The sequence below is a fragment of the Nicotiana sylvestris genome, chromosome 3 (assembly GCF_000393655.2).
Source record: "Nicotiana sylvestris chromosome 3, ASM39365v2, whole genome shotgun sequence".
Taxonomy (NCBI): Eukaryota; Viridiplantae; Streptophyta; class Magnoliopsida; order Solanales; family Solanaceae; genus Nicotiana; species Nicotiana sylvestris.
Window position 1 is genome coordinate 78,370,790 of NC_091059.1, and position 10,887 is coordinate 78,381,676.

At 34.3% G+C, this 10,887-nt stretch overlaps 1 protein-coding gene across 11 annotated transcripts; it reads left to right on the forward strand.

The window, feature by feature from the left end:
* The first annotated feature begins 1,914 nt into the window (after positions 1-1,914).
* LOC104212603 (uncharacterized) lies at positions 1,915-10,680 on the forward strand. 11 transcript variants are annotated; one of them, XM_009761926.2, is made up of 21 exons: positions 1,915-2,036; positions 2,134-2,239; positions 3,056-3,114; positions 3,827-3,931; positions 4,212-4,268; positions 4,384-4,454; positions 4,994-5,093; positions 5,402-5,472; positions 5,585-5,685; positions 5,766-5,872; positions 5,965-6,018; positions 6,132-6,187; positions 6,308-6,346; positions 6,450-6,594; positions 6,770-6,951; positions 7,036-7,103; positions 7,395-7,467; positions 7,562-7,623; positions 7,696-8,623; positions 8,834-9,124; positions 10,274-10,680. In XM_009761926.2, exons 2-21 carry the CDS (start codon positions 2,233-2,235, stop codon positions 10,551-10,553), a joined length of 2,856 nt encoding a protein of 951 aa, XP_009760228.1. In that variant the 5' UTR covers positions 1,915-2,036; positions 2,134-2,232; the 3' UTR covers positions 10,554-10,680. The 11 variants fall into 11 exon arrangements, with proteins under 11 accessions (XP_009760228.1, XP_009760247.1, XP_070026951.1 ...); XM_070170847.1 differs by having other exon boundaries at positions 2,016-2,036; positions 2,174-2,239; XM_009761945.2 differs by lacking the exon at positions 2,134-2,239 and having other exon boundaries at positions 1,944-2,036.
* Positions 10,681-10,887: the final 207 nt, after the last annotated feature.

Here is a 10,887-nt window from a genome sequence, read left to right on the forward strand (position 1 = left end):
GGCTTGGGTCAAAGGTTTTGGGTTGGGTAGAGGTGTTTTGGGCCTAAGTTCAAAATTGAAGAAAAGGCCCAATTCCGATTTTCTTTATATTTTTTGCTCTCTTCTCTTTTACTTTCTAATTAATAAAACTAAAATTCTAAATTAAATTATAAACTAAATTAACTTATCAAAAATACTAATTAATTCCTAGCAACAATTATCATACATAATTAAACACCAATTAAAACAAAATTGCACAATTTGACATTGAATGCTAAAAATGCAAACGATGCATATTTTTGCAATTTTCATTCTTGTAAAACAAACTTAATTACTTCTAATTGTAAACTTAAATCCTAAATGCAAATGCGATGTATTTTTGTATTTTTTTTATTAATTTAACAAATAAACATGCATGGACAAATACAGATAATTATTGAAAAATGCCACAAAAATTCTCAAAATTGTACACAAAGGAAAATTATTTTATTTTGAATTTTTTGGGAGTAATTCTCTCATAGGGCAAAAATCACGTGCTTACATGTATATATATATAACACACACACTTCGTGCTACTTTAACTACATATATAGCATGTTATAGTACATAATAATGTATTCATTATTTGTATTGTAACAGAGTTAATGAATTACATTCATTCATCACTAGGTTATAAGCCGATGAATCAATTATAACAGATTAATTGATATAAGTATAGACGTTTTGTTTTTAATATTCAATGATGCATCTGAGTAGGTTATAAGTCGATGAATCAATTTATATATATATATATATATATATATATATATAACACGCTTCGTTGTACTACTTTAACTACATATATAGCATGTTAGAGTATATTTTAGTGTATTCTTCCCTTGTATTACAAAAGTGTTAACGAATTAAATTTATATTATTTAGATTGTAAATACAAAAGTGATTTTTAATTTTGACCAATATTGAATTGAAAAGAGACCAACTTTGATCGCTAATTATCCAAAAATTAAAATTAGCGTCCAAAGTTGGTCGCTAATTATCCAGATAGCAATCAAAGTTGGTCGCTAAATTTAAATCAGATTTATTTATATTTTATATAATACTTAAAATAATAACATAATTGTTAAACGTTAGAACTGAGTCCCAGATTAGCGACCAAAGTTGGTCTCTATCTGCTTCCCCTTTCGTAAGCGACCAACTTTGGTCGCTAAATTTGAATTATATTTATTTATATTTTATAAATTTTTTAAATAATAATATAATTATTAAAATTTTATAATTGAATCCAGATTAGCGACCAAAGTTGGTCTCTATCTGCTTCCCCTTTCATAAGCGACCAACTTTGGTCGCTAAATTTAAATTATATTTATTTATATTTTATAATTTGTTTTAAGTAATAATTTAATTATTAAAATTTTATAAGTGGGTCCCACTTTACCCACCAAAGTTGGTCGCTAATTTCAGTATTTCTTTGACCAAGCAAGTCTGACCAGTCCGGTTAACATTTTGACCACGTTGACCAAAAAGCGACCAACCTTGGTCGCTAATGTTTTTAAAATAATTATTTTCTCCAATTTAGCGACCAACTTTGATCGTTTTTTTTTTACAGATTAATTTTGGTCGTCAGATTTTGGTTACTTTTTTCGGAATTTCTAGTAGCGGTACAACGTAAAAAGAATATTAAACTTTGGCCGGGTTACGACTTGACGAGGGCAAAAGATTTATTTAGATCATTATTCTATGAAAATTACAGCTATTATAATTTCTTTAATATTGAGCGCAACTTATCCCTACGGGCCGGCACCCTACATGCATATAAATCTTCATGATGGGAATTTTTTGGATTAGTTGTTGTCCACTACTGAAAATGACGCTTTTGCTACCTTTCAGTTATTATGTGTTAGTCTTAACGAAAGAAATATTTTTGGAATTTTTTGCACCAACTGTAGAAGATGCTATCCCTCCACCAACCCCATTGCTTATTGTCGCCTTTTAAATATATATAAAATGAAGCTTTAGGAAACAAAAACAGAACTGCCACTTCTTCTTCTTAGTCCCAGGTAAGTTTTTTGTAGTTTCTTTACTTAGATATTTGTGTTCCCTTTTGTTTAAAGTAAAAAATATGAATTTTCTCTCATTTTTACTATATTGCTGTAGTTTCAAATGTTGATCATTGATTTGAATTGCGGCTTTTTAGTTCTATTGGTGTGGTTAAAATTGAAGGGAGTCTTGACATAGGTGGTGCCTCTTGCAGAAATGCAAGGTAAGGCTGACTACAATACACCCTTCTAGTCCGGTCGGTTAAAGTTGAAGCTAGTCTACATTTGCTTGAATTAAAGTCTTATGTTCATCAGAGTTTAAAAAAAGTTCTCTCAATTTTATATACCAATTGCATCATATTTATTTGTTTTCTTCTTACTGCATTAATCTTGCGAATGATTAAGTTTGTTTTGATGAGTAGATTTCAAGTTCATGGAAGAGTAATATCTACAATCTTGACTTTTCTAAAGTGGATGAGGGGACTGTTTGGAAGTTGGATTTTAATGGAGAGGATAAGAATGGAAGAAAAAGTCCTCATTTCTTTGCCTCTTTGGACCAATTTAAGTCTTCTAATCAAACTATTTCTTATCCAATTTTAGCCGTAAGTGTCAAAAAGTTTGACTTACAGCTAATACCAAACCTTCAAGAAGTATGCTTCTTGGCAAAAATAAGTTGATGATGATCAGGTTTTATTCTCATTTCTTGAAAAGACCATTGAAGTATTTTCTTTTTACGTTGTTAGTTATCGTTCAGATATTTTATCTCGATAAGATTAAAGCTTGAAGCCACTTCTCTTGGGGTATCTGGATTAGTCGACTAGTGAGTTCCGCACACCAGATGGTTGTATATACCCAAAAAAAAAATCTCTTGGGGGTGTTATCTCTTCTCAAGTTAAATTTGATTCCTTTTTGAGTTTAAGTGTCTTGTCCTCTTGTACTACTTGTAGGTAAGAGACGAAAAGCAAGCTGAATGGTGGATGACAGCCCTTTATTTCTTTTCTAGAATGTTATAGCTAAGTTGTTTCTCTGTTCTTTCTTAGGCAAGATGTTGGAAAATGGAGTCGATGAGGAAGAACGACGTGATTCGTTGTTGGAGAAGGTGAAACTCTTTGCTGAAATTATGCAACCATTTGGCAGAAAAGTTCTTAGTTTAATCAAATACTGAATTTTCCTTCTTTAGGAAATTGTGTATGATGGAATAAGATCTGCACAATCCCCTAATTATCAATCTTGGCTAAAAACATTGAGATCTTCGAAAGCTTTTATCATGGTGGTACGAAGTTTTATACAAGTTGTTATACTACTACACTACTAGTATTAAAGATGCTTCAGTAGACCATTCGCAAGAGCATATACTTGATGAATCAATTTCTTGTAGTTCAGTATTTTTATGACAAAAATCTGAAGTGACATTTTGGATTTTGGAAAAGATAGATTTTGTCTTAAAGAGTAGGTTAGCATGTGTAAATTTATTTGTCTGCTTTGCATCTGCTGGAGGGTTCTCTGGGCATCTTCTTGGTTCCGCTTTTGCAAGGCCCCCTCCAACCTCTCAATACCCAAAGAAATGAAAGAAATTTAATGATAATAACAATTAAAACAAAAAGAGAAGGAAAGACGAGTAGTGCCTTAACCTTCATGATGCCTTTGGTCCTTTCTTATGATTCTTGGTTCCTTTGTTATCGTTGAAACACTATGCTACTGTATGTGAAGCCCTTGATATTGGGAACTTTTTTTAATTTGTATAGCTTTTTGTATAAGAGAATGCAACTGTTGTTATATAAATGTATCATGTTTCATCCTTTTGCATATAGCTTGATCCTGGAAAACCTCCTTTACTCACATGGCAGCGGAAGTTAAATTGTTCAGGAAGTACCCCTACACATTTTGCTCCTAGCATTCGAGAAATTTTACACCTCGTAAGCTTTCATATTTCCTATCTCTGTTCTACTGGGAACATGCTTAAGTATTCACTCAGAAAAACATTTGCTTTTTGGTCATAATTAGTTCTTTTTATGCTTTAAATATTGGTTACATCAGCAGCATCAGAAATCTTGATAGATTTTGTTCTTCGCCAGTCTTCATCTGCATATATTTTTGCTACACTTAGTAGGTAATTTGTTGCATATCTACCTAAGATAAATCTTTTTTATCTTTCTATTGAAGTAATATAATTATCGTTTTATTTTTTGTGGATAGCTTCCACTTGGTCTGAGGTTGTGGAGGCATATAAATGAAGAAGCTGCAAAGGGAACGGTAATGTGTAATACCTGTTACCCATGTTCTAAAGTTTCATAACGTGGCAGACCATATGAATGGTGTTCTTATCTTCTGCCCTTTACCACCATTGTCCTCTAATTTATGTTTTCAGCCATCAATCATGGATCCATACAACAAGCGTCTTCTCTCATGTTATCATGGCGTTCCATTAGGTGGTATTGGGTGAGTTCTCATATAGTTTGTATCAGTCTAATGTAAAGTATGTGGAGCGGACGAAAATGATTTTGTAGCTTAAGAGCAGAAATAATCTAATAGAAAAATAAATGAATTGTAAAATACAGTGTGCTAAATGATGAACGGTAACATTCATTCCAGTAAAGGTCAGTCGACGGTGTTTCAGTTAAACAGGAAATTACTTCACCATGTATTAAGGTTCTTGACTACTAACAATCTATTGAAAGTGCAAATAGTACTCTCTCTGTCCCAATTTATGTGGCACCATTTGACTTGGCACGGAGTTTAAGAAAGAAATGAAGATTTTGTAAACTTGTTGTCTAAAACAAGCCCTTAGATATTTGTGTGGTTATAAATCATCTCATGAAGGGTACAATGGGAACTCTGTTGAAGCAAATGCAAATTTATTTCCGTTGATGGATATGAATTGATATAGAACTCTGTTGAACTTTACACTTCACTGCCTCCGCATAGGTTTGAGTCTTGCAAGTCTGTATGACCTTTGTAATAGAAACATCAATCTGCAGTGCAGGAAGTATTGGAAGAAGTTTGAGAGGTGAATTTCAACGCTTTCAATTATTCCCCAGAAAATGTGAAGATACACCTATTCTTGCAAACCAGTTTTCAGTAAGTAATTCATTTAATACTACTGGTTTTAATCAAAGATATAACTCTCACTTTTCTTTCGGATACCACATTAGCTGGCAACAGAACCTTTTTACCATGCTGCTGCAATGCTATAAATACATAATCATTTATCTTGAAAGTTGATTAAGGTGGCAAACTCCAAAGAGGTTTATGATTTCTTAACATCTTATTAATTCATGGAAAAATAGTTGTTCATATGTAGGCAACTCTAAAGGAATGAAGATATGCAGAGTAAGGGCCTTCCTTATGGGAATACATTTAACAGATTTGTAATTTTCCTTTGACAGGTATTCATTTCTCGCCCAAACGGAGAAAAGTTTTCAACAGTACTATGCTCTAGAGGTCCAGAAGAGCTCAAGTAAGTGACCAGCTTAACTGATGTGAGACATCTAAAGACATACACATGCTCTAGTAGGAGCCTAGTGCTGTAGAAACATTATAAAATGATACTGAATCAGCTAGTCATACAGAACGAACACAGGATTGGGTATTGAATCATGGAAATGGAAGCTAGACAGGGAGAAATGCACATATCACGCTTTGTATCCACGAGCATGGACTGTCTATGATGGTATCATGTACAAATAAATCAAAAGTATGAAGTCTGAATCTCTTATCTAATTCAAACTAATAAATAAATCATTCATCAAGCAGGTGTTCCAGATCCCGAACTCAGCATTGTTTGTCGTCAGCTTTCACCATTTATTCCACATAATTATAAGGATAGCAGCTTGCCGGTCACTGTATTCACATTTACGGTATTCTAAAACATGTAGAAGACGTTTTACAATTAGCCTGACCAGTCTTAACATTTTTATATGTTAAATCTTATTCAAGATAATTTCTGCAGCTTTCTAACTCAGGGAAGACTGATGCTGATGTGACCTTACTTTTCACATGGGCTGTATGTCGACACATTTTTCTTTCTAGTAGAAGCATTCCTTACTGTTTCAAATGAATGCTTATCATGAATTTGCTGTGCAACTTATTTCAGCATGTTTACTATCTTATCTTCAGAATTCGGTGGGTGGAATCTCAGAATTCTCTGGCGGACATGTTAATAAGAAGATTTTGTAAGAATATTTCCTACTTCATCTTCAATTAATATTAAGCGTCTAATGGAATCAGTTTTTGGTTTCATTGCTAATTGCATTGGATGATTCATTCTGATCAATATGCATTGGCCTCTGTAGGATGGAAGACGGTGTCCATGACATCCTCCTCCATCACAAGTATGTTTTGTGTAAACTGTCCTCTATTCTATAGCTGCAATCCTTCTCTTTTCCCCATATGCTTGATAGTCTTATTACAATACAACTGTATTTTTCCGTTCAGCACTTCAGATGGACTTCCTCCGGTAACCTTTGCCATTTCAGCTCAAGAAACTGCGGATGTCTGTGTCTCAGAATGTCCATGCTTTTTGATATCTGGAGAGTCTGAGATTATGACAGCAAGGGACATGTGGAGGGAAATTGAGGAGGTTAGTTTGTTTTCCTGGTTCTTGCATATAATCAACAGCTACGCATGTTATTAATTTTTAAGTCATTACTTTATAGCTCAACATTGTTTTACTCTAATGATTATGATGAATATGAGCATCAATATTATGTCATATTCTGTACTCGTAATTCCTTTTCAATTTTTCTTTATAACAGCATGGTTCATTTGACCATCTTAAGGATGCTCAGACCTTGATAACATCGGAAAAGGGGTCATCTATTGGAGCTTCCTTAGCAGCCTCTGTTAAAATTCCACCTGGTGCTGTTCGGACAGTTACTTTTTCACTTGCCTGGGACTGCCCAGAAATAAGATTTCCCAGTGGCAAGACTTACCACAGGTCATAAATCAGTTTTTATATCTAGAGTCTTATGATTAAAATTGTTCATAGCTAAATATATTTGGATGTTAAACATTGTCTCAGACGATATACAAAATTCTATGGTGTTCAAGGTGATGGTTCAGCTATTATTGCCCATGACGCTATTCTAGGTAATTATATCAATCATGGAATTGTAATGTACATATTATGGCATTTCCAGAATTGTGTATTATTTATGTTTTGGAGCTGCACAACAAAAGGGAGAATGGCTTCAACAAAAAAAATTCATTACAAAAGTATCATTAAACAGCAAATTTTGCTCAATTTGACAGACATGACACGTAATGACTCATGATCTCCAATGATTTTGTTATGAACAAACAGGCTTTCTGTGAATGGATGGATGTGAACATATGTCATATAAGCATTCTAATTTCATTGTTTGCCTATCTTTAAACTAGAACATAATAATTGGGAGCGTGAGATTGAAGCGTGGCAGAAACCTATACTTGAAGACACAAGCCTACCAGAATGGTGAAATATAGATTTTAAGTGCTTTTTCCTCAGAATATATACATGTCATTGCAATTTCTAAATAAACTTCTGAAGTGTCAACCATTTGCATCAGGTACCGCATCACTCTTTTCAACGAGCTCTATTATCTTAATGCAGGGGGCACGATCTGGACAGGTAAACAGAAAGAAAATTCTGTTAGCATTCTGTGTTACTGTGTCTAATTAAAGCTATATTTTAATGTCACAGATGGATCCTTACCCATGCAAAACTTTGGAACCATTGGGGAGAAAAAGTTTTCCCTCGATAAAGCCAAATTGGATTCTGAGAAAACATTAAAATTGGATGAAAAACATGAGACCTATATGGGATTACTTTCTAGGATGAAATCTACTGTTAACGAACTTCAGACTCCGGTGGCATCAAACTCTGCTTTTGGCACTTATCTACTTCAAGATGGAGAGGAGAACATTGGCCAGTTTCTTTATCTTGAAGGGATTGAATATCACATGTTTAATACCTATGATGTTCATTTTTATGCATCATATGCACTATTAATGCTCTTCCCAAAACTTGAGCTGAGCATCCAAAGAGACTGCGCAATGGCGGTAATGATGCATGATCCATCTAAAATGAATATTATGAGTGATGGAACATGGGCCTCCAGAAAAGTGCTTGGAGCCGTCCCTCATGATATTGGACTTAATGATCCATGGTTTGAAGTAAATTCATACAATTTCTTCAACTCAGACAGATGGAAGGACTTAAATTCGAAATTTGTCCTTCAAGTTTATAGGGATTTTGTTGCTACTGGTGATAAAAATTTTGGAAAAGCTGTTTGGCCATCAGTATACATAGCTATAGCATATATGGATCAGTTTGATAAGGATGGGGATGGCATGATTGAAAATGAAGGGTTCCCTGATCAAACGTACGATGCTTGGACTGTTAGTGGAGTGAGCACATATTGTGGTGGGCTCTGGGTAGCAGCTCTGCAAGCTGCCTCGGCGATGGCTCGTGAGGTTGGTGATGCTGAAGCTGCTGATTACCTTTGGGCAAAGTTTCAGAAGGCAAAATCCGTATATGACAAGTTATGGAATGGTTCTTACTTTAATTATGACAATAGTGGTCGTAGATCAAATTCTTCAATTCACGCTGATCAGTTGGCTGGTCAATGGTGAGTTATTTCTTCATCTTACGGGGCAAGAGGAACTAAAGGCTCTAAACTGACGAATTTTGTCTAAATTTAGAGAAAAGAACTTGAAATTCACCACCTATGAATATATTGCGTTTTTCATGTTCTTTGAAGTTTCATGTGGTTGATAGACCCGTGATAACTTGATACTTTACCATAGAAGCTGTTGCTCATTAGTATGCTATCTCATAGGTATGCGAGAGCGAGTGGTCTTTCACCTATTGCTGACGAAGAGAAGATAAGAACTGCTCTCAAGAAAATCTATGATTTCAATGTGTTAAAGCACAAAGGAGGGATTCGGGGGGCTGTAAACGGGATGCAACCAAATGGAAAACCTGATATGTCTGCTATGCAGTCAAGAGAAATATGGACAGGAGTCACATATTCTCTTGCTGCTAATATGATACAAGAGGGCTTGGTGGACATAGCATTTCATACAGCAAGTGGAATACACTCGACAGTTTGGTCAGAAGAAGGTTTCGGGTAAGTTTCTCTTTTCTCCTCTACTTTTTTCTCTTTGAGGTTATCATTTCCAGGCTGAAAAGATGAGTTGTCATTCAACTTGAAATACTGATTTCGATGAGTAGCGACTATAATTTTCTTCTTTATTTTCTGAGACATGAATTGTTCGGGGACTTGAGTGGGTCCGGATAAGATGAGGTTTCTAAGGAGCTATTTGTTGGTCAAATCAACCAAACAGCAATTTAGCAATATAAATAGGAAACCACTCTTTGTTGAGAATTTTTCCAATATCATATAATTACAAGTCACCTAGTGAATCAGGGAAAACCTATTGTAGGCTTGGTGATTGTTTGCGATAAACTAGATACTAGTAAAGATTGCATCCATTTAGATATGCATAGATTATTTTAGCAAGTCATTACCAAGAACCGTGAAGTTCTGTTAGTTTTGGTGCTACTATTTTGTGATGCTTGTGACATTCTCTTTTTTTTTTTTGTTCGTTTCCAAAATGCCCTTAATTTCTACTATTCTGACTATCAAGAATAGAGAAAAAGGCTATATTGCTACGGATGTGAAGGATCACCATTTATCAAGCTAATAGTTGTAGGTTGGTCATACCATTAAGCATCACTGTTAAAACGAATCTATGTTTATGCCTTTGTTTGATAGATTATTTAATGAAATTGCTCATAGCTTCAACCTGTTCATAAGAGAAGCATCACAATAATATGTGCCAAGCTATGAAGAAATATGAATCCAAAGCTATAATGACATCTCTATTGACTAGTTGATTAGCTCCCTAAACCTTTCATTTAGCCTAGTCTAGCTTATATCATCCACTGTTGACGCAACTCCATACTGACACCTCACTACTAATTTCACTTTCATTTAATTTTTAAATTAATTAATGTCTAAGCGATTTCATACTCTTTCTTTACAGTTTTAGGTGTTCCGGTTCATGAAATGACTCTGCAACGAAATTCTAACATCCTTAGAAAGTATGTTGATATTTTAGGTCATGTAGATACTCGTACAATGTCTCCTATTCATAGTTCTGCGCTCGCCTTTATACAGTTGGATAGGAAATTTCATATTTTGAAACAGGAATTAAAGTAGTAGATCTTCTTAACCATTTAGCAGAGATCAAGTATTAGGTTCTTCTATGCGCAGGTTTGGTTTCCAAACGCCTGAGGGATGGAACACATATGATCACTATAGATCACTGTGTTACATGAGGCCCTTAGCAATTTGGGCAATGCAATGGGCTCTGTCAAAGCCAAAGCTTCACAATCAGGAGATGAAGCACAGTGCAAGTGAGAATTCTTTGCATGTAAAGCAGCATGCAGGATTTCAAGAGGTTGCTCGCCTTCTAAAGTTACCAGAAGAAAAAGCTTCTAAAAGTTACATTCAGTTGTTACATGAGTTTCTTTGTAAGAAACTATCAATTTGATTGTCGAAACATTTACAATCACGTCTTTGTATTGTTTTCTTTTATTTTTCTCAAAATTTATTCCTCAATATCAAACTAGCAGAGCCTGTTTTTAACTGTATATAAAATGCTCAATGTTTTTATCTTTCTTTTCTTTTCCCAAGGGTAAATACTGAAGAAATGTTCATTGAAATGACACTTTATCACCCTGCTCATTTCAAATAATATCCACAATGTTCATAAGTTCGATCACACGAATCAATGTTTAGATTCCTTAATTTTGAAATGCTTCTGAGTAATTTCCTTGAGTTGATAATCACTATGATCGTCATTTAAATGAAAAAAACTTCATCCC